This window comes from Electrona antarctica, assembly GCF_951216825.1.
Source record: "Electrona antarctica genome assembly, chromosome: 1".
Classification (NCBI taxonomy): Eukaryota; Metazoa; Chordata; class Actinopteri; order Myctophiformes; family Myctophidae; genus Electrona; species Electrona antarctica.
This window is the reverse complement of record NC_136806.1, coordinates 24,058,134-24,082,760: the sequence shown is the minus strand read 5'-3', so window position 1 is coordinate 24,082,760 and position 24,627 is coordinate 24,058,134. Positions and strand designations below refer to the sequence as shown.

General features: G+C 41.7%; 1 protein-coding gene across 1 annotated transcript in view; it reads right to left on the bottom strand.

The window, feature by feature from the left end:
* Positions 1-2,518: 2,518 nt before the first annotated feature.
* pcdh11 (protocadherin 11) overlaps positions 2,519-24,627 on the bottom strand; it is a gene marked incomplete at both ends in the record, with an annotated part of 154,163 nt that continues 132,054 nt past the window's right edge. Inside the window, one exon of the mRNA XM_079499101.1 lies at positions 2,519-3,030. Coding sequence (XP_079355227.1) covers positions 2,519-3,030 — 512 coding nt within the window. The remainder of the gene's footprint in view (positions 3,031-24,627) is intronic.

Here is a 24,627-nt window from a genome sequence, read left to right as displayed (position 1 = left end):
CCACTCAAAAAAAGGTTTTGTTTCTTGACTCTGCAACCACAACCCAAACCAATATTTCATTAGGCTTACTTTGAAATCTATGCTTTTAATATCACCAGCCTTCATATACTAGAGGGATAAAAAAAATTGTTGGGTTTCGGGCTACACACAGAGCCTCACTTTTGATTCAGTTTGACTGACAAATCTCGCAATTACATCACAATTTATTATTTTCAATGTGTGTTTATTTTGACTTGATATGAATTGTTAATGCTATATCCTCAAGTTATTGATGTTGTTATTTCACGATAACGAGAACGTGACAAAATAAAGCTGGAGAAAATAATATAAATTCCTCAATTAAACCCTAATTAGATTCCCAAACATGGGATAAGAAGGTTTATTTAATTTTGTTGTTTGTTTTTGAGTGAAAATTGAATTCATTTTCCCAATTGACTCAAGATGGATGGTATTGGTCCTGACTTGCCCTTGACCCATTGTGCTTTTGACTGATATAATTTCACTGAATCACGACACAATCCTCTTAATAATTATAGCAGTCTTGACCCCAAGTGTCACAGGGAATAGTAGCAGCAGCCAGGAGCGTGCAAACACAATTTGACTTGGCCCATCCCTAGAGAATGTCACCTTGCATTATAGATTTACACCTATTCCCAAGTCTCTGATATCGCTAGAAAATGATTTCTATAAGCTCTTTAGCTGAAAGCCTGGCTTGGAGTATTAGACAGAATCATTATATTATGTGTGTTTTTTATATTTAATTTAGGGATGGTGCAATTTCACATAATTACAATAAAACTGTCAGAACAGGGACCCTATGTGTACACAGTTTATAGCCAATGCCTATTTCCAACTCTTGTCCCTAGTTTGGCATTTTAAAATAGAGTATTTGTTTTAAAGGATATGGGAGATCAGTAAACTTGATGAGTGTAAGGTTGTTTAATTTTATCATGGACTATAGGAATGTTGTAAAATGAATGTCATTTAGTGCTTTAAACCAGTAATGATCCTAAACACACACATTCAGCTTAGAGTCATTAGCAGCATAGCAATATTATACGCAACAGATGTGGCGCTGGAGAAGAAGCTGGCAGTGTGATCATACCTGAACAGGATCAACAATCAGTCATAGGGTAGGGGGCCCCGATAAAAGCGCGTTTTACCCAGCCAGGCCCATTGCGACTTACTGCTGTTCTGTCAGCATCTATACGAAGTGGGAGGTCGATATATTAAACTGTGAAGTGAAACTAAACTTGAAAATGCACAATTCTTAATTAATACAAAGAACATTAGAGTTGTTAATTATATGATGAATTGCTGCAGGAAGAAGTCAAAATAAGCTTCTATTTCGGGGACACTGTCCGCACTCTCCTGTTGCTATGGCACGCATTACAGGTTTCTGGCTAGGCGGGAGCACCATTTTAGATCTTTCAACAACAATGAGTACCGCTATGAAGATCACACAGTAATTACACTGTTGTGAGAATGTCGTAATTGGCTCCATACCACTTATCGTGTGTATTGTTCTGAGTGATGAAGAGTGGAGAATGTGAGAAATATAAAGAGAGGAGGAAAACAAAGGCATTATTTCCAACGTGCATCTGTCTGTGCCTTTCTAGACTAAGCTAATGAGATAATGTTGGGTATAAACATGTTCTTAATAGAGGTGGCAGAGTCTGAGCAATCACCATATGGTAAACATCTTGGGTGTGAGTGTGCAAGTGTGTTTTCTACTCTAAGATTTTGTGTAGTTGAGGTGTGTTGAAAACATAGTACCATAGAATACCGGTTCAGCCTTCTGTTGGCCTAGTTATGCATTGTAGACTTTTTTTTTACCCTTCTACAGTCCCCTGACCAAAATAGACTTCTGAAACATGTTCCGGCTAGAGGGAAGAGACATCTTCTACAAGGAGTTGGAGCTGCATGACATACTAAGCAATACTTCACCAGAGCTTGAACATAAACATCCTCCACCCAGAGCTCACAATTAGCATTTAGCCAGATTCAGCTTGCTCCATACAATACGCTCTATTATTTGCATTTGTTTATATGCAAGGTAATTGTCTTTCACTTTGCTCGCTGTTCCGTTGAGCTGGGGTTCAGTGAGTGTGAAGCGCACAGTCCTTTCTGATGATTAAAAACAAACATCACCAAACTGAAGGCAATAACATAATTTTTTTAGTTTTTCATTTTTTTGTTGTTTTTTTGTTTTGTTGTTGTTTTTTCTGTGATGGAACTACTTTGGTATAGAATAACCATTTACATACTACAGTATACATGGATCTGGTATGTAAATACTTAACATCCTTCCTTCAAAAGGTTCACTTTTTCGTCTACATGACATCATCTTAAAAGCAGCCGCTGTTGGGTTCTTTTCGCTTGCATGGAGCTGATCATAGTTTGTAATGATGCATACAGTCATACACGCACAATGATCAAACAGTCACTGACACAGAGCAATCTACACCTACGGATAGAGTGGTGTGTATGTCGCACTGACAGATTCTCTTTGTTTGTCTTACAACTGGTGCTCGTGTAAGAAGGAAGCGCTACCGCCGTGGCTGGAGGTCTGCTGCCCGGGTGTGGAAAAGCTAGCCAGGGGGATGACCTTCACGGGGTCCTCTTTCTTAGAGTGTCTATCCAGGGTGTGGTAGAACTGTGGCCGGCTGATCCCTTTGTCCAGTTCATCTTTTTTGGGCACAGACCTGCCCAGGGTGTGACGGCCATCCATGAGCCCCATGCTGCCCATGCTGCCTTTGCCACCCCGGGCCCAGCTTTGCTGGAAGCCGAAGGAGGGGAGTGGGGTATTGGCAGATATGGTGGTGGCAGGGGTGGAGGTGGGGCTGATGCTACCGGGAGACTGGAATGGGGCCTGCAGGGCTGGGGGCAGCCAGCAGCTGTCAGAGTGGCCCAATGGGGCATCCAGGGCTGGGGGCATCCAGCAGCTGTCAGAGTGGCCCAAGATCAGGCACTCCTGGGTACAGGTCTCGGAGGCCTCGGCCAAGGCTTTCTGCAGGTTCACCTCTATAGCTGATAAGAAAGAGAGAGAGCAACAGACAGACAGACAGACAGACAGACAGACAGAGAGAATGGGAGAGAGATAATTAATTAACCATGCCACCAAACAAGGCTGAACTCTGAAGATAGAGTAAGTGCAGGTGGCGTTACACTGCTTTTACTAGAGCACTCTAAAAGCAGAGAATGCAATTGTAAATCTTGAAGTAAATAGAATAAAGTTGTCCTTTTATCAGCGGTTGACCCGCAAAATGTTGGCCTTTTAGCAAAATGAAAGTCGTGATAAATGTTTCATTTCATGTTTGTAATGAGAAAAGCAGCAGCAGAGCATTTAATTTCCATTGGTATTCCCCTGACTCTGTCTGTTTACCTACAATATGCAATGAATTCCCTGTAGCTTAATTAAAGTTAGAGGGGAAAAACTGTATCTCTGTTTGTGTCTTAGATTGGCTTATCTGTATTTAATATTTAACGGACATCTTAAAAAAACATTGTTTATTTGAATCACCGTCATAGCGGCACACCTCAAACCCCTTTTGATCCTTCTGGCTTCAGCATGAAGCTGATCACATAAGACAAAGGCAGAATAAAAACCAGATGTCTACCTGTATCCTTGGGATGTGTATTTAGTGAGCATGTTTGCCACATTCAAGGTGGTAATGAATGCACTGTAGTTGAGAGCGACCGCATTTGATTTGCATGCGTTGAAAGGCTGGGGGTTGGGGGTTCGGAAAGTGAGGGAGCATGCGGCGAATGGGCGAGGCTAAGCACTCAAACTATCTTATCTCATTATGCCTGCACTGACATCACATGTGGAATGAGTCCGGGACGGGGGCCTCAGCATTGAGCCCCAGCAATAAAGCCTGTCAAACCAGATAATTAGAATGTAAAACAGTATGCACTGAGGCAGTGCTATGCATCCTATGCTTCGCAAAGAAAAGAGGGGTCCTCGCTCCAACATCACATCACTCCTCCAGGCCTCAACTTCAAGCTGTCACCTAGAAATAATTCAACATATTTGCATAAGTAAGAATGCTATCAATAATTGAGCTGTCTTAGGCCCTGCTACAGTGCAGCCACCGTTTCCCCTCATGTAGACTACACATTCTGCATGCTCTGTTTAACTCTGTTCCCCAGATGTCGGCAGAAATCAAACAATGTGTCTTGTCACCTTGTTTATTGTTTCATGTGGTTCTGCAAATGTTTTAAGACTAATATTCTCATTGAGTCAGTGATATCAATCCAAACGTCCCTGAAAACTATATGGAGTGTTGTGTTAACCCCCCCCCCTGCAAAAGATTGAAGGAAACAACTTAGGCTTTAATTATGGTAACGGTGTCGGAAAATGAATCTCCTGGTGTGAGTTGTGGGGCTATATTTGGAGTGCGTGCATGTAGCCTACCTACGTGGAGTAAAAGCTGTCCTCCATATTGAACTGGAGCCTTGGAGCAGGAGTGTATAAATCCCCTGAGCGGTAAATGTGTCACCTTTCAGAGGGTCACTAACTTCATTAAGGCAAAAATGGATGCCGCTCACTCATTCTCTGAGCAAGCACAATAGGTCTGAGCCAAGTCCTTGCTGTTCCCTGACTCAATCTTTCTCAAGTGTTTTCTGCTGTTGTCAATGCCTTTTCAAGGTATTTCCTTTTTTGATGGCATAATGCTATTAGTATAGACTTCTTATTCCATAGGCATGCCATGCACTGACACACACACATGCACACACAAGTGTACATGTACATCTTTGCTGCCGGGCAGAAACGTTTCATCTCCCAATTTCATCCTATTATGTCCTATATTTTATAATTATTTTGTCTAACTGTCCCTCCCCCCCCCCCCCATGTTGAAAGTGGTTACGTCTGTCTGTGAGATAAGTGAAACTAATTAACAGAAGCTTGTGACTAAATAATAACTGCATTGGATTCATTGAAATTTAAGTATTTTTTTCCATTTCCTGAAATGTAACGGTTTTGGACATACAAGGTTTCTGCCCAACAGCAATGACATGCATCTTAACCAAGGTGTTTTGCTCCTTTCTCCATCGTAAACGATCAGTGCATGTAAGGGGGAAGCTGCCTGTAATGTGCTTTACACATGAAAGGTATTCCGTGGCTCCATGGCACCCTGGGTGAAAACTACATGAACTCACAGTGCTGCTGTGTCAACAGCCTTGAGTGCTTCCATTTTTTTTTGCATCCAGCATTTCACATTAAACAGCTCAAAGAGATGTGCCCTGTGCCAGTTTCTATTCCGTGGGGATAGGTTGGCTAGGTGGTGATGATGGTGGGGGCGAGCACGGACTGAGTGATGTCGCTGACAGCTTTAGCTGGCTGCTTTCGTCAGCCAGAGGCACACCGTTGCCTGGCGTGTGATGTGTGCTGCTTAAGTGAGTGTCTTTGGTATTCAGGGGAAACAACTGTACCCCTGCGGAGGTTTTGCAAGGAATCACACGCAACTGATACCGCAGGTCCCCTGTTGATATGAACCCTCTTTTCCTCTTTTCCTTCAAGGAAATTTGAATGACAGACAAGCAGGGATAATGGCTGACGATGGGGGATAATAGATTGCACTGTTGAAATCGGGCATACCTCCACCTACCCAAGATGATTCAGCTTTGTTTGAATAGTGCTGATGTGATTGAAACAGACACAACCTTACTCTTTGTAGATCTATGTCCATTAACCTAATACTTGGAACAAATGACAGCTGTTGACTCCAAATTCTGCACAGCACCCAACTCCCAGATCCACCGAATAGCCTACGGGCTAATGTGACTGTGAGATCATAAGGACATCTATTATCCATGTTCTTAGGTTGTTTCTCCAGATGCCCCGTGGGAGCCCAGTCGGGCTCCTAACTGATCTTAAGGGCTTGCGCAAGGTCAATACCACAGCGGTAGCCCACGGCCACCCCATTCTGCAACATCAACACATCCTCAGGCAGGCCAAAGATCGAACGCGGCTGTGTCCACCTTCGACTGACCTTCTGTCCTTACAGCAAAACTTAACAGCTTGTACAAACATTTGACGCGGGTAAAACACGAGATATGATACTGTAAGGGTTCTCGTAGAACATAGACGGTTTATTATTTTAACTGCATGCATTGTGAGATCTCTGCAGATGATGTACTTTTACCATTTAAGCACTTACCTGCAGTGTAAGCACATGCTTTCCTGCATCTTAGAGTCATATATCCTATTTGAACAGATGATATCCAGCTTCCCCAGCATTGGTGCCACCGATGCTGAATGAAGGTACTCTACATTAATGCTGATACTACAGTAGGAAGTTATAGCAGAACGCTCCAGCAAGATACTATCATGACAATAAGCTTGACTTAGGAATAAAGGTTGCTGATTTGATTTAAAGATCATAGCCAAAGCATGACTGAATCCCAAGAGGTAGTGCCCTTTCTTTCTTCGTAATGCAATATTTGGAATGTTGACTTCGTTATTTGCATCTCAGTATCATCTTTTTCTTACAGCAGTGGGCATTCCATCTGTTTTATTTTTCTATGATCAACATGAAATTCAATAATGCAAATGTCTGTCAGACAGACAAACAGACAAACAGACAAACAGACAGACAGACAGACAGACAGACAGACAGACAGACAGACAGACAGACAGACAGACAGACAGACAGACAGACCATTTGCCACACCATTATAGGTCTTCTTCATTACAATTGTTAAGGGATATTTACCATGATAGCTGATTATCTTATTGACAGAGGTAGTTACATCTTAATGAGCTACACATTAAGGTCTGTACACGTGTCACACGATTCCACTCATTATGTTAGCATGCACAAACTCATCATTGCTAATTAAAAGGATAATTGCACGCATCTAGAACATTAAAATCATTGCACAACCATCAGGATGGCATATGCCCGGCCCTGACATGCACAGTAACGATTGACACAAGCTACTAATGATTTACTGTAGCTTGGGAAACTGTAAAACCCATGTATTTAATTACAGATGATAAAGTTGCATGTGTATAGCTATACTGTACCTCCTATTTAAGTTACATCTAATCTTGATATGCACACCGCATGGGCTTAATTCACTGTTCTTTACTTCAATATCCTGTCAACCCTTTCAAAGGAACCTTGAATAGCAGAGTAGCAAACTCATTTATATGCAGGAATCCATCTTCAACATTTTTTATAGTGAGTTTTAATTGGATCTCATACGGTGTCTCACTCCCAGTCCAATCGTGTACCTTGTTGAAATCTAAATTCCGACCCCTAAGCATGAATCTATGGTGAACTATTGGAAAGAAGATATTTAATTTCTAATCTCTGGCAGCATGTGACAAACATGGGATTTATATTTAGGCTAAAGAAAAAAGGGAAAAAAAAGGTTTCTGTTTTGAAAACATTTAATACAGTATGACCAGTCTAAGCCATATCACTTCATGCACCCTCCCTCTTAATTAATTCAGGATCCGCAGGGTTAACGGTGCCAGAAAAAAGAGAGCAAAGAATATTACTGAGCTGTTTGAGATGTTTAAACAAGTGACCTTGACTCCCATCAATAGTCATAGAAACATACTAGTACCATAATGTTACTATTCTCTTCTTTCTTGGTTTGTACTGTATGATAGAGCATGAGATGGTGAGGGATACAGAGACATCTAGAGAGACATACTATAGGTAGAGAGAGAGGATACAGAGACATCTAGAGAGACATACTATAGGTAGAGAGAGAGGATACAGAGACATCTAGAGAGACATACTATAGGTAGAGAGAGAGGAAACAGAGACATACAGAGAGGATACAGAGACATCTAGAGAGACATACTATAGGTAGAGAGAGAGGATACAGAGACATCTAGAGAGACATACTATAGGTAGAGAGAGAGGAAACAGAGACATCTAGAGAGACATACTATAGGTAGAGAGAGAGGAAACAGAGAGGATACAGAGACATCTAGAGAGACATACTATAGGTAGAGAGAGAGTATACAGAGACATCTAGAGAGACATACTATAGGTAGAGAGAGAGACATCTAGAGAGACATACTATAGCTAGAGAGAGAGGAAATGTATGTTTGTCCATATCTGGAGAGAGTGGAAGAGGGAAATGTGAGCATGTGGGTGATTCTGTCAAACAAATGAAAGGGAATAAGTAATTGGGTTTGTAATTACCAAGACTATCCCTTCACGGACCTAGCCTTGTACCTACTCACAAAACGTACAATCTGGATAAGGAAATGAACGGTCATTAATAATAATAGCGGTATTAAAACCGCTGGGTGTTGCGCAGGCAAGCGAGAGCCATTTCAATCAAAGAACTTTAATAATCACTGTTGGAGAAACTCATGTTTGACATTCACGGAAGCACAAATCTCTAGCATCCCACTTACAAGCACAGCACTGTTCCACTGAGGGTCATACATGTGAATTATGTTTTTGGCGTTGGGCACATGTGATTAGGATCATGGAAATGATGCACACAAAGGGCATTTGGGTGGAGGGACCACCACCATGGTGTCCAGGGTGTGTGTTTACATCCGCCATGGTGCCTCCAGCTTGCCTCCAGAGCATCTACTGTCCAGAAACCATTATAGACTGTAAAATGAATGGACATAAAGAATGAATGAATGCATGGCCAGCCCCATTCGTTTCTAGAGACCACTTTGAAGCCACTTTTTCGGCGAATTGAAATCCAGCATCTTTGAACTTCCGGTCCCCAAATGAAACCGGAAAAGACTGCTATGAATTGTCTGCAACCGCAGCGAGGGCGGGGTCTTCACTTGGTAAAACCAGCACTAGAAACATACCCTGCATTATTGTTCATTTTAAAATGAAAGGGACCATAATTTACTAAACGCATATCATACCATATGAGCTTAAATTCCAACGACGGAGGTTTGCCTACTGACAGAAACACAACTGGCCGTGTTCGGAGAGGGTTGAATGGAAGGAGTATTACGGACGCACTTTGACCTCCTGGCGGGGGCTCCTCACTGGCGGATGAGGCAGTATTGTACAACAGCATAGTATCTGCAAACCTCTGCTGGGAGGATTCATTGGAAAAAGGGGTAGAAATGTGCTACTCTACATTATGAAAATAGGAAATTATTCACACTATAACTATTTTATAGTAAGGTGTGAATATATAATGCTGTAACAATGACACTCAAACATTCTGTCTATAGGCCTACTAGAGCTCGGATGAGATCTCAATATACAGCTTCACAGATATGGGGCCCTATCTTTACCTTACCTTATGAATAATCTTATTAGCCATTTTTTATTATTTTGAATAAAATAGTGAAAATAGCCAGCTCACAACTATTTTAAAATATTATAAGATTAGTCATAAGGCATAAGTCGCCGTGCAAAATAGGGTTCCAAGAATGTCTGCAAATTGTATTAGTTATTTTCTCTGCCTGCTGAACTCAGTGCTTTGTTTTTCAGTACCGTCCTTATATCAGGCAGAAGGTAGCCTTCTAGCATAATCCCTGGCGAAAGCAATAAGAGCTGTCATTGTCACTGGTGACAAGGGCATGGGTGAGGAAGTAAATATTACATTACATTGTGGCAATAAAAAAAAAGCTCTTTGGAATGCCAAGCAAGTGTGCAACTAGTCACTATACCACAGAGATCAGTAGTGTCATGTAGGATTCTGACTTGTGTTAAGATTTAAAAGAGGCCATAGCTGGGGGCGATCGAGACAACTTGTCAAGCCCTATACACACTCAACATGATACAATTATGTTGTTGTGATGTGATGATGTGCAGCAGTCAGACGGAGATCACCTCAATACTGCTACAGAAACACCATGGCAGCAGATGACTTATCTATCCTAATGGCTTGTACGTGTGTGCAGTCGAACCATGAATTCAGAAGAATGATCCTCCACAGCCAGAGAGGCGTCCAAAGTGTGAGACTATAGAAACAGCAAGGCCACCCCTCGTATTTCCTCCCTTGCTCCCATTTTTTTCTTTTTTTTTTTACTTAGCAAAAACAAATAGTGCCAGATGTAATGAATGGCCTTCTTTTAAAGGAGACAATGTGACTCAGATAAGAGGGGAGTGGGGTCGTCCATATATACTCTAGACTAATTACATTTGAAGCATTTACTGAGACACCTCTGACAATGGTGAGTCTCTGAGCCTCACACGTATTTATCAGCACTTGTGGGACCCATACAGTTCCTCTCCTGCAATCCATCTAGCCTTGTCTTCCCTCGACCCCTTCTTGCTTTCCTAGTGTTTGACCCGTTGTAGCTGAAAGTAATTGCAGGCAGAAAACAACATCTAATGATTACTTTATCTAGGAGTCTGAGAGAGAGAGTGAAAAGTCACAGACAGGTACTTTCAACAAAAGGAGGAGGCCCCCTTTTTTTTGTTCCTACCCTCCCGACACACAATTTCAGACAACAAAGAATATTATTGACTTGGCTGAGATTAGAACACCAAAACAAATAACAAAGCACAGAAAGGGGACAAAGAGCACAAAGGGAGAAATAATCCCTCGAACAGGCTGACGCCATGCGCTTCTTTCTTCCTCTTTGTTGGCACTGATTAAAGGCATGTTGAAGTTGAAGTGGCCATTTTAAAACTAAACATATACAACATGGCCACAATGTATAGACTTAATTGAATGTAAATTCATCCCTGTCCCAGTCACCTTTGTTGTCAGTGTTGTCAACAAACACCACCTCCAAACTTTAACACCAGCTCAGCATAAATCGGTGCACAGAAAGGCAGACCTCCGTCATCAACAATAACAACAGCGTGATTAACCAATCAACGGAGAAGTTGATTGTGAGATGTAGCCGGTCCACAGCAGCATCTTTCTCCCCGCCAGGCCGCCACTTGACCTTTTATTTCTATTTTTTTTATTTTGGGGGAGGGGTAAAAAGAGAGACTAGTGAGAGACTCAGACTATAGTGAGAGACTAGTGGTTGATTGCATCTCCTTCATTATGGGTGGACTGCTATTGGGCCAAGCCTCTCCATCTCTGGATGAGACAAGAAAGATTGTGTCAACACAATCAGTCCTGGCCAAATACCCAGCATGGTCCAGATAGATGAGAGGTGCAAACACCATAACAATCTGCAATCAGCGCTCATCACTATAATGACACACTGGGGCACAGCGATGCAGCGGGGGGTAGAAACTAGAAACCAATGCAAACGGAAACACATAGGGTTCTATCTTGCACCCTCCCTTACCTGCTAGCACTACCCCCAGGCGCCCACCCATGATTTACGCATTTAGCAGCTTCCACTATCCGTAAGCGAAATCCTGCGGCCACACTACCCACTATACTGTACATTATGCCGACTCCTTTCACAGGTCTCATTCTCTCCTAATTCTCCACAAATCTCTGTGATTCTAATTTTCCTATAGTCAGCAGAAGTGAGAGTGTCAATTCCTTGAGTCAATTGTGTTTATATAAGATGATGTCTATTCAAAGAAGACGATATTTTTTTGGCTTCATTATTGTAACACCCAAAAACCAAACCTATGCATAATGGGGCCCTTAGTCTAAATTCTTTGACGGCACCCCACATTCCTAACGCCTGATTTATACTTGGCTGTGTGCCCTGTCGTGCACCATCTACAAGCATGGTGAGGAGCTTATACATTTAGTACTATTAGGCTACAGATATTGTTTGGTGGGAGACACCAGCACGCAACTACATTTTAATGTGTCTTTAGTCATATTTGTGTTTGTGTGTGTTCGTGTGTAGCCTACTGTAAAGTTAAATGTTTGTTTATGTTTTCTTGTAAATGCATGTGTATGCGTTCATGAACATACAGTGTAGATATATGGATGTGGATTGTCAATGACAGGGAAGTAATACATAAATGCATATTTACAAGAGAAAAAGAATTGGAATCTCACTTAAAATTCATTGCACATAGATGAATGTCTGAGCATTTCCATATTTCCACAGATAATGGGAAGTCGAAGAAATAGAAAGAAAAAGATTGCAGCAGGGGAGGGGGGGGGAGGGCGGTGGAAATATTATATAAAAACAAGAGAGATCTGATATCTACTGGACCTGCTAACTGTTAACAGTCAATTAAGTTCCCAAACCAATTGTTTTTATTCATGTATTATTTTTTTGTTATAAGTTCATTCAAAGAATGAGAAAGTTAATTCCTGCAGTGCTCTCACATTAACTGCAGTGACATAAATGGTCAGCAGTTCTCTCTACATTGCACACTGAACTGTATAGACAGAAATGAACGGATGTTTTTCAAACCACAGGCGGAAAATAATAAATGAAGTCCTTCTTCCACACAAGTGGAAGATGCTGAGATGAAACCGTATGCCAGCCAAGTGCCACGCTACATCCCGGGTCATGTAACAAGCAAATTCATCACACTGACCCATTGCCCCCAATTATTATGGAAAACAAGAATGAATCAAATTAACATTGAAGGAGTCCCTCTATCTGACAGAGTGTCTGCGTAGCCGATGGATTCAGCAGGAGTTGAAAAGCGGGTAATAAACAAGGTGCCACTGCATATGCTATATATCTTGCAGTCATTGATGATTAGCTCTGTTTTTGCTTAGCCGTACATTACTGTTATTGCCTCCATGCTCGGGCAGATAGGGAGGGGATACAAAGACATTGGCGTAGTCCATCTTTCAACTGATAACTGGCAGGCTGAAAACAACTCGGCACTGGCGGCTGAGTTGTTTTGGAGCATGAGTGATCTGGCCTCAATGGAAACTGTAATTTCTTATACGATATACTGTAGCTGAAAGGAAGGCCTGCTGTATACAGTTGGGTGCCACCGATATTGTCCCTTATCATTTGACCCATTTAGGCCTGACCTCAAAATGTTAAAAAATCCTTCTAAATCCTCCAGTTTTCTGAAATAAATATTTTCACGATTTTTCAAAAATAGCAGACCTACAAGCTCGTAGCGCGCCACTCGGTGGCGCGCTATGAGCTTGTAGATCTGCTATTTTTCAATAGCTAAATTATAACATAATGTTTAAAACACCAAAAGGGGTTCCCGCCCAAAATGGGTTAACTGTCCTTTTGCGCAGATCACGCAAACCTCAGCAAAAAGAAAAGGACAATATCGATGGCCTCCAACTGTAGTTTTCTATTTTAAAAGCTACCTGTGTGTGTGTGTGTGTCGGTGCGTGCATCCATCTTTAGTATTGGCAGCTATCTTAAAAGTGTGTCAAAGTATGGACATGAAATATTCAGTCTCCAGAAAGGTGAATCCTGTGTCAAATGAAAATTACTCAAGCCCTGCTGTTTTGTACTGACAAGCAACACTGTAAATACATACTATATTAAGTCTTCATGTGAGGAGTGCACCCCTAATCCCTTCTCTCTCTCCCATTCAAAAGAACTTACTGTGTACTCAGTAAGTATTAGTTGGAGGCATTAGTGCTGGGCAAACACATTACCCATATCAACGTGTTGTGTCGCATGGTGAAAATTTTAATATGGGAGGCAGGCTCTCTCCAGATCCCCCTGTGCATGTACACTTTAAAGGTTTCTTCTTTTTTTAAGCCGGTGCCGTCCCTCCTCCTGGGGACAACTATTAATTTTTCACTGAAACCTCCCCTGAATAATGAATCCTGTCCTATTTATATGCCGTGATAAGTCCACTGAATGTCTAAAAAGGGGTTATCATGAAAAGGGTAAGCTTTCAGAGAAAGACCTGTTCTTGCTTAACATGTATAATTCATCCACATCGCCATGTTCTTGTCTCTCTCTCTGTGTGTGTGTGTGTGTGTGTGTGTGTGTGTGTGTGTGTGTGTGTGTGTGTGTGTGTGTGTGTGTGTGTGTGTGTGTGTGTGTGTGTGTGTGTGTGTGTGTGTGTGTGTGTGTGTGTGTGTGTGTGTTGTTGGGGAGGGGAGGTATGTCATATGCTGTAACGTATCACTGGTATACATGAAAGCAAAAACAAGGCTGCACATTCAGTGAATCACAGCAAGAAAATAAATAAATAATAATACTCTATACCGTTCCGTTTTTAACCCACCAAACACACACACACACACACACACACAACACACACACGACACACACACGCCTCTACCCAAACGAGAGACGACGAAAGTTCAGATACTGTATATGCATTTCTGATGTACTGTTCAGGCCTGGCATGACAGTTACACTCTCTCACCAGAGTCACATGGGTACTCAGTGGCTGGTGTTAATGTTTCTGTCGCTACGCACTTGATTTCGGTGTGCTGCTGAGCGCACTCCCTGTCACTAGGCTCTCTCCCTAGTGACTGCATGTCACTGCATGACTGAGAATCAAGTAAAGCACAAGTTCATATTTTTAAGGGCTATGGACTATATCTAAAGCAGAGGCGTAAAAACACGTGTAGACCAGACCAGGGGTTCCCAAACCTTTCCATGCAAAGAACTCACAGACCCACACTACCCATTCTTGGAAATCTTTGTTGTCAAATACAGTGATGCTCCAAAACAAGCATTGGTAATTGTTGCATGCATTTGCATGTATTAACAGTATAAGGTTCTGATTGGTTGTGGCACTTTATCTGCAAAACGATTTGGCCCCATGGTGATGTAAAAAGCAACGCATATTTATAACCTCTTAACACTTGAGTAATTAAAATAATTCTGATTCAATTATACTTCCACGAAGCAAAACCACCTGAGGTGAGACTTAACCGCAGGAATACAGTATATGTTAATCGAATATAAGAGAGACTTTACCTTATTCATGAAAAAAAAAAAAAAACTTTATATCATGCTCGATTCTAACGTTCTAGCCGTAGTACTGGGTTTTGCGCGCAGCACCTTGCTGGGTGCAGCACCTTGCTGCACGCAGCACCTTGCTGGGTGCATATTGGTGATACCTTTTGTCATGAGGCGTTTGAGTCAACATGCTGCACAGCACATTCCACGGCTGCATGACCGTGATTGTGTTCCCGACTGTGATGATGAAGAGAAGGCTCCAGTGGCCAGAGTATTCCACAGGGGAGGAGCCAGTGGAAATAACCATGATGCAACTCCTTATCTCTGGAGACTGCCGGCAACCCATTGACCTCCATGTCTTTTATGCCGCTCAGCCCAGAGCGCTAACTATCAGATATTAACACCCGTGTGCCTTTGATTTGTGTCCCCGGCTGGCCCATGGGAAGCTCGTCAGCATTTGTCCCGGGGTAACATCCTCTTTATGTCACTGTTCCCGCCCTCCCCCTAACCTCACAAACACCCACATGATGGCAAAGGGTTTGTCACATTACCCCAGCCTGGCATACAGTGCGGGACTATAACGTGGAGATGACGTTGCATAGCCTGCGGGGGGATGGCAATATATGGAGAGACAGGGATTTTACAACAACAGGGGTCTGGAGGTCAGTTACATGACAGGGTGTTTGTAGAATGATACTCAGGGTTAGTAACATTCAGTGGTACTGCAATGTAGAACTACAAGTAAAAGTCCGGAATTCAAAATGTACTTGAGTAAAAGTACAAAAGTATTGGCATCAAAATGTACTCAAAGTACCAAAAGTAGAAAGTACTCCATACGCAGAATGTCCCATTTAAAGTTTTTAAATGTATAACAATCTTTTGAAAATAGCTGATCTACAAGCTCACAATGCGTTGCGATGCGACGCATTGTGAGCTTGTAGATCGGCTGTTTTCAAATGGCCAAAATGTACATATCGCTGAAGTGGTTGATGTATGTTTTGTAATAATAATCAAAATCTACAAAGTAACTAGTAACTAAAGTTTTCAAATAAATGTAGTGGAGTAAAAGTACAATATTTGGAACTGGTTTGTAATGGAGACGGAGTAGATCAAAAGTAAAAGTATTGGAAATCGGAAATACTCAAGTGAAGTACAAATACCTCAAAATTGTACTTAAGTACAGCATAAGTGAATGTACTTAGTTACTTTACACCACTGACTGAGGCCTCACTCACACCTTCGCAACAGATAGATGTATGCTTGTTGTATACAAAGAGTGTGACACATCTTGCCCCAATGCATTTCCAATGGGAGTCACATGGTTTGACACAACATTTGTGTTGTATGAGGGGGAGGGGGGCAGTCGAAACACAGCCGAAAGCCATACAACAGCTTGTAGTCCAAAATGTGGACTACAAACCATGTGACTTCCATTGGAAATGCATTGGGGCGGCCATGCCACTCACAACATTCATACAACAAGCATGCATCAATGTTGTATGCTAGATCGAAAGGTGTGAGTGAGGCCTAAGGGTGGACTCACACGGTTAATGCAATGCTCTGTGCTCGTTGGATGCATTTTGTGTTGTGTCATGGCCGCCCAATGCATTTCCAATGGAGGTCACATGGTTTGACACAACATAGGGGGAGGGGTCTGTTGTATGGCTTTCAACTGTGTTTTGACTGCGCCCCTCCCCCTCATACAACACAATGTTGTGTCAAACCATGTGACCTCCATTGTAAATGCTTTGGGCGGCCATGACACTACACAACATGCATCCAACGAGCACGAGAATTGCATTAAAGGTGTGAGCTCAGCCTAAGGGTCAGTAACATTTGTGTCTGTAGACGGGTCAGTGTGTGTGTGTGTGTGTGTGTGTGTGTGTGTGTGTGTGTGTGTGTGTGTGTGTGTGTGTGTGTGTGTGTGTGTGTGTGTGTGTGTGTGTGTGTGTGTGTGTGTGTGTGTGTGTGTGTGTGTCGCTCGCGCGTGCATACGAATAATGTGTGAATAATGCGTGATAGAGTGTGCATCTCACTCCGTGTGACTCAGCATACTATATGAAAGCGCCAATACCCATCTCTATGATAATTTCTGATTCACAACGAGCAAAGACTGCATGCACACTGATACAATTCATTCATTTCCCTATGATTAACTGGTGTGGAAATATTGGGGACAGAAAATATGACTTTCTTTTTTGTCTTTCTTTCCAGTAGTACGGCGTGACAGGGTTTGTTTTACGGGTGAGAGAGCACACGGCTACTATACAGGGGAGATGGTTTGGGATAGGATCCATGCATCTACTGTGTAATATCTACTATACAGGGGAGATGGTTTGGGATAGGATCCATGCATCTACTGTGTAATATCTACTATACAGGGGAGATGGTTTGGGATAGGATCCATGCATCTACGGTTTGGGATAGGATCCATGCATCTACTGTGTAATATCTACTATACAGGGGAGATGGTTTGGGATAGGATCCATGCATCTACTGTGTAATATCTTCTATACAGGGGAGATGGTTTGGGATAGGATCCATGCATCTACTGTGTAATATCTTCGCCAAAGCTCCCCTAGACTCACTGTTTTGTATGCAGCCCTGGTCAGTGGTGGAAAAAAGTACTCAATTTTACTTAGGTAATGGTAATACTGCAATACTTCTACATTAGAGTAGTAGTCCCGTATTCAAAATTTACTTGAGTAAAATTATCGGCATCAAAATATACTTAAAGTACTCATTGTGCAGAAGGTCCCATTTAAGGTCCCATTAAAAAAAAACTTTTAAACTGTAAACAAATCTTGAAAATAGCAGATCGTCTATTTTCAAATGGCCAAAATGTATATGGCTGAAGTGGTTGGTGTATGTTTTGTAATAATAATCAAAATCTACAAAGTTTACAAATAATTGTAGTCGAGTAAAAGTATAATATTTGCCTCTGAAATGTAGTGGAGTAGAAATAAAAGTACAGAAAATTGGAAATACTCCAGTAAAGTAAAAATACCTCAAAATTGTACTTCCCAGGGGTCTATGCTTAGCCCCTCCTTTTTTCCCTCCACAACTCCCAATGGAGCGTGTTGCAACTTGTGAGCTTGTAGATAATTATGCTATTTTTGCAGAAGGTTTGCCCATTTTCACCAATGTTCAGATTGTTCACCTACTGTATAATCAAAATAGTGAACAATATAAGTGGTTATATGGATAAAACGCCTTCCTATACACCTGTATCACAATTCCACTCCAATTACATCCAGAGTCAAGTCCAGAGAATGGAGTTGCCAAAGGAATATAATTTTTTTCATCAAGGGTTATGTCCTTTTATATTTTTCATCATCTCTGATTGTCCCTCCTCCTCCTCTGATATTGCTAATTATTTCAACCTCTGAAGTAGACAATTTCATTTTCAATTAAAGATCGTCTCCTCCGATGACCTTGGACACAGCAAATGGCTGCTATATCTGCCCTGAACGAGTTGTGCAGCAGTTACAGGTGCCATTGTAAAGGGAAATTCTAACTCATTTTGGACCCGACTTCACTGAATCCATACACGCCTGGGCCGCCCTTGTCAGGACAGGACTGCGGCACAGTATATGTATTCTAATACACTTAGTGTGATAATTGAAAGGGACCAATTAAAGCTTCAAGGCATAGCTATAGACCCTCTGATGCAGCGGAGGCTGAACAACAGATTTACAGCCATACGTACGTACAGCATGTAGTTAATCTGTCTGGCTATTATGGGTTATAAATTTATAAGAGAAAGATTCTGACATCATGATTACAGGGTGGGCAGTCTATTTTTCTCACGTTGTCAACAAGAATGTGCATATACAGTAGCTATGGGATTGCAGTTCACCAGTACAATATTATATACAATACAATACATTCAGACAAATTAGGGTGCACAGTAATACCTCTGAGGGTGTAAAAATGTACCCTTACAGGTCCATTCTGGGTTAAATGAGCACTCTGGAGTTTGCCGTGATGTTGCAGAAACAGAGGGTATGTATGTAAGGAAAAACAATTAACTAATATTGACAGTGAGTGCAATCAAAGGCTCCCCTGCCAGTCTCGACAAGGTGCCAATCAACCGAGGCGCTCTGCCTCGCGCTGCCGCTGCATTTTCATTTCAGAGTCTTGAGGAGATGCAGCCACGGTAAATCATCAGTCAATAGCTCGGAGCTGATGGTTAATGTTGATTTATGACATTCAGCCCTCCTACGCCGCCCCTCACCTATCGTCTGTAATACACAGCCGGGTCGGGAGCTAAAACAAAATCAGTAGAAAAGTACAAAGGTTATACCTGTGACTGAATAAGTGCTTTTCAAAGTCAGCTTCCATGACCATGGGGCTTATCTTGCCATGTTGTTATGCCCTTGCTTCCCTCCCCACACCCTCTCCCTGCAATCAAATGTTTCCTCACGGAGGGGTTCCTAAAAGTCAAACCTGATCGTCTGATAAGATGAATGCTTGTTGAGGTTTTTTTCCCTGTCGTCCCATGAAATAACGTCAGTTAGGCTGCCATTCAAAATGTGACATTCACCAACACTTTACGCGATCAATGAGGAACAATTTGCTACATACATGTAATTACAGTGATGATGCCATCAGATTCCATATTCTGCCCCCCCCTCTCTCTCACCTACAGTGGTCTGCCCATGATGGGAATAATGGAGCAAAATACTCTCTTTCTGAGTGTGAGAATGTCTTCATGTGAATTCATGTGAGACATGGCAATGGTGGGCTGTAATAGGCAGCTATCTAACCCAGAAGTGTCAAGCAGGAGGGTGAATGCTGTGACATAGGTATATGAAATTGGCTGCAAGTGTGTCACCTATTTAATAATTTTCTCTCCACCACGTACCCACCACCGTGCCACTTCGGCCCCTTCAGCTTTTGTCTGCTTCCTTGTATTTGTCAAGATTTCATCTCTGAACATCTGAGAGAGATCCTTTACTTACACAAGCAGGAAATGTGTTCAAATAGCTTAAAAATGGCAGATTATTTAGACCAGGGGTTCTCAACGTTTTTGGCTGGGGACCCCCGGAAATGCTTTGTCCATGTCTCGCGCCCCCCTCCCCACCCCCAATACAAATTGACCGCCACAATAACCTTAATAATAGAGAAAATACATCAATCGAAAATCTGGATGATAGGTGAATTGATGGAGAGGCTGCTGTATCGATACGGCAATAAACGGCATGAATTATCTGGGTGACGCAGTGTTGACAAATGTACTTCTGTTTAACGTTATCAGAGCCATCCTTGCAAGTTGCAATGCACTCCCTTCCCAGACCCCTTGTTAGGATATATAAACATTTTATTTTAATTTAAAGATCTCTGTGGGTTCTGAAATTGTTTTATTGTAATTGTGCAACAATGTTGCAACATAGTCATTATTTCGAATAAACGTATAATCGATACATATCGATATGTCTATATGTATCGTATCGTGGCCTCTGTATCGTAATACAATCGTAATACAATATCCACCACTATTGAGAACCACTTAAGCCCTATTTGAAAAATAATTAAAGTGACCAATCTACAATTAACGCAATGTGATGTGACATGCTTATGATAAAGAGTGACGATGCGAAGCCTATGACCATTTGGGTGGCGCTATAGCATACTGAAACTTTGATACACATATGCGTCTCCTCATGCCGAACAAGTTTTGTGATCTTCCTTTTGACCTCTGACCTCTAGATCACCAGCCATTTTGAATTATATGAAAAACAGTTCAAATCTATCTCCTCCCAGGATCTTTGATCAAAATGCACGAACATTTATACACGTGAACTTTGGACATATACGGACAAAAAATCGGAAGTACATTTTTAAGTGAAAAAAATAAGGTTTTATGAGCCAATTAAAATTGCTGTTTTGTGAAAATTCTTCTTCTGCCCATAATACATACATGCAGCGTCATATGCTTATGAAACTTTACAGTATGGTAGAGGGTCAGGCCAAATAGAACTGAAATCAGTCTTACTCCAATTGGCCAAATTGGCCATTTTCTGCCTAGATCTTTGAGAGATTTGTGTGAAACATTCTACACACAAACTATGGACCATTATCTGATATCCCAGTTGAAGAGAAGTTTGTACGTGAAAACATGAACAGCGAACACACTGTAGAAATGAATAATAACATGCCCAAAACCAGGATACACATAATTGTCATCAAAAACAATTTACTGTTAAACAATTAAAACCGACCCTGTCACAATTACATGGTCTTATTACTTATTGCTTCCTGCTTTGTCCCGCCTTATCGCTGCTTGCATTTTCACTTTGAATTAGTTTTGGAAATTTGTGAGCCTTTTTTGTGTGCAAATTTCAAATTCGTTTTTGAAAAACATTCCCTACAACCTTTGTAGGGAAGGTTGTAAAAACAATTAAAAAAAACAAAAAAAAAACATATTTAGTCACGACCCATAACAGTGAGTGTCCCAAATGTGTCCCAAAATGGGTCGTGAGTCGTGTGTTTGGGAAACAGTTATCTCGGCAGGCTATTAGAGAAGTTGCAGGGAATCTGTGTAGTCTTGGTCAAGCCTTTATGTTGGCCGTCATTCCGTTAGGCTTTCCCACAGCTGTGTGTGTGTGTGTGTGTGGCACTGTGGCTGTATCTTTTCATTATCTCTCCCCCACCCTGTACATCCAGAGTTATTTATTTACCGTGGCCCCTGTGGTGGGCTTGAGGAAGGTTGGGTATTTGCCATCTGTCTCTTTGGCAAGCAGAAAAAACTAATTTACTAACTAGAGTGTGACCCTGGCCCTTTCTATTCATAACCCATTAGGAAAATACAGTCAGACTTACCTCGCATTAAGAAAACTATGAACTGAATTATAAAAACAAACATGACACAATTAGGAAACTGCAATATATGGGAGAACTTTAAATGATACAGCTCAACTCTACCCTGACAATGGGTAACATGGGTAGGTTCAACTCTACCCTGATAATGGGTAACATGGGTAGGTTCAACTCTACCCTGACAACGGGTGACATGGGTAGGTTCAACTCTACCCTGACAACAGGTGACATGGGTAGGTTCAACTATACCCTGATAACGGGTGACATGGGTAGGTTCAACTCTACCCTGATAACGGGTGACATGGGTAGGTTCAACTATACCCTGATAACGGGTGACATGGGTAGGTTCAACTATACCCTGATAACGGGTGACATGGGTAGGTTCAACTATACCCTGATAACGGGTGACATGGGTAGGTTCAACTATACCCTGATAACGGGTGACATGGGTAGGTTCAACTCTACTCTGACAACGGGTGACATGGGTATTGCATATTACAGGCTTGCCCTAGCCTGACACTCAATCAGAATTTTCATTTCGTTTCACTTCATTATTCAGACTGAAAGCCCTCCCCACGGCAGCAGTTTATGGGATGGGCGTTGTCAAAGCGGCAGTCTTCGGTGATTGGTTCATACCAACCAATCAGAATAGTAGGAAAGCAGATGACGTTGTTGTCAATCATGAGGCTATGGCTAACCCGTTTGCTAACCAAACAAACACAGCCAACGAGCGCTACTAGCATGTGAACAAAAGCAGTAAAATATGTCAATTTACAATTTACAATTTAGGCATTTAGCAGACGCTCTTAATCCAGAGCGACTTACATTAAGCAATAACAAAAGCATGGCATACATCACATATATAAAAAGTAGTTATCATGAATCATGCGTAAACTAAGAACGCAACAGTGGAGTATCTATGTTAACTATACATACTATACTATATAATATATTATACATGTGTACTATAAAGTGCTATGACTACATAAAGTGCAATTCTAGAGCTGTCTACGTAACAAGCTATAAGTCTGTTTAAAATACTATCTAAGTCTACATAATGTGCTATCTAAGGGGCTAGGCTAGGGCAAGTGCTACGGGCCATGGTGGAGTCTGAAGAGGTGGGTTTTCAGACTACGGCGGAAGATTGGGAGTGAGGCTGCAGTTCTGACTGTGATGGGAAGTGCATTCCATAGTTTTGGAGCCAGAAGGGAGAAGAGTTTGGGACGTGTGGAGCGTTGTCCCGGCGTATTTAGTGAAGGTACCTCCAGCTTCCCTGCGTTGGCTGATCTGAGTGCACGGGAGGGTTTGTAGGGTACGATCATACTTGTGAGATATGGGGGGGCCATGCCTTTGGTTGCTTTAAATGCCAGCATCAGAGTTTTGTATTCTGTGCGGGCAGCGACCGGGAGCCAATGGAGGGAGCGGAGAAGGGGGGTGACGTGTGAGAATTTTGGCTGGTTGAAGACCAAGCGGGCTGTCGGATGATAATGTTTATAAAACCTGACGTTTCTGTAAAGAAACTATTTATCATACGCCGATTTAATAGCCAGATTGATACGGTCGTGAGTCACCGCAGTGGGGGCAGCCATGTTTGTTGTCTGACGCTGTCGAGTGACAGGGCTGATGGCCAATCAGCTGCTGTGATCGGATTTCCGATCGAGACTGACGCGTAGTAGGGAGAGGGATTTTCTTAATGGGCGTGGCTAGCGATTCCCAATGGGCATCACCCTAGTTGGTTAAAACTGGTTAGTACCTGCCGATGTAATCACATTATGTTTTTGTTTGCCTGGAAGCATTAAGATTGGACTAAAATTATGTTTTATGTATTTATTTTTGGCGTCTATTAACTATTAACTACTTAACTGTCCGCATTATAGCCAATGGCAGGACAGTCAAATGAAGGGTAACCGAGAAGATGTCCTTTAATGTGTCCCGACGATGAAGAAGTATCAATAAATCAAATGCTATTCTAGACAAATCACTGGTGATATTCTACACAGAAAACTTTCCCTCCTTATATTCCTCATTGAGTCCCCACTTCACAGAATGCACAACAAAGGCTTGTAAACTGTACTGGCAGAAGAATAAAAGGGATTATTAATTTTCCAACCCGTAAACTGTAAACTCAAAAAAGTGGATAATTCTGTCTTTGGGAGACATGCATTTCCTCTTCCTTGTGTCAACACAACTTCTTTTGAGGAGTGTAGTGATGTCTGCATGGCCCTGATAAGTCTCTTATTCACGGCAAATTGTAATTTGCAAAATGCAGACAGCTGTACACAGACTCCCTCCATACTGTTAATTAATTCATCCTGCCTTTGATGTTTTCTCAGGTTTTAATGGGAAATAACAACATTAAAAAGGATGCTGTCTTCTCTCCTTGTGAAAAGAATGATCCATGGATTCTGCATCAATTATTGAAGTTGAAATAAATAAATTCAAATTGGCTAGAAATAACACTGCATGACTGCTTACACAGAGCAACGTATTGTTTTTCCATGAAGCTGCCAAAGCATTAGCACGTGAAAGCAAGCATTCAATTAAATGTGCCTGACAATGCCAAATGAACCAGTGTTGATGGTCATGCAACAGTTTTCGGTCTGTTTGAACGATCATAATGTTTTTAAAATAATTGCCACTTCTGACAGTACTTTGGTTTCCAGTGCCAGTGAGTTTCAGCATTAAACTAAACTCATTTTTATAGGGATGTTTCTTGGTGTCAGTCCCCTGAACTCTGTCTAATTTATAATTAAATGAGCTAAACTAAAATGCTGGTGAATTTAAAGTGAAGTTTCAGATACACAAACATACACCTAATTTGATCAATCGTGATTAGTTGTCTCCTTATTGAAATTCATACCAGATCTCAGGTTTGTCAATGACCAGCATGAAAGGTCAAGCAATGAATGGAGATTCCGTTGTAGGGGAAAAGGAGGAAAAGAAAGATAGAGAGAAGGAAATTAGTTTACATTTATCTATTATGTCAGTGTTTTCAACCCTTTTCATATCAAAAGGCCCATTATTTATTGGGTATTTGAGCCACGGACCACCATTTGATGAGATTTAACCTCTCAGACTCAAAACATAGAATATTTTGTTGTCGTTGGACAAGATTTTGT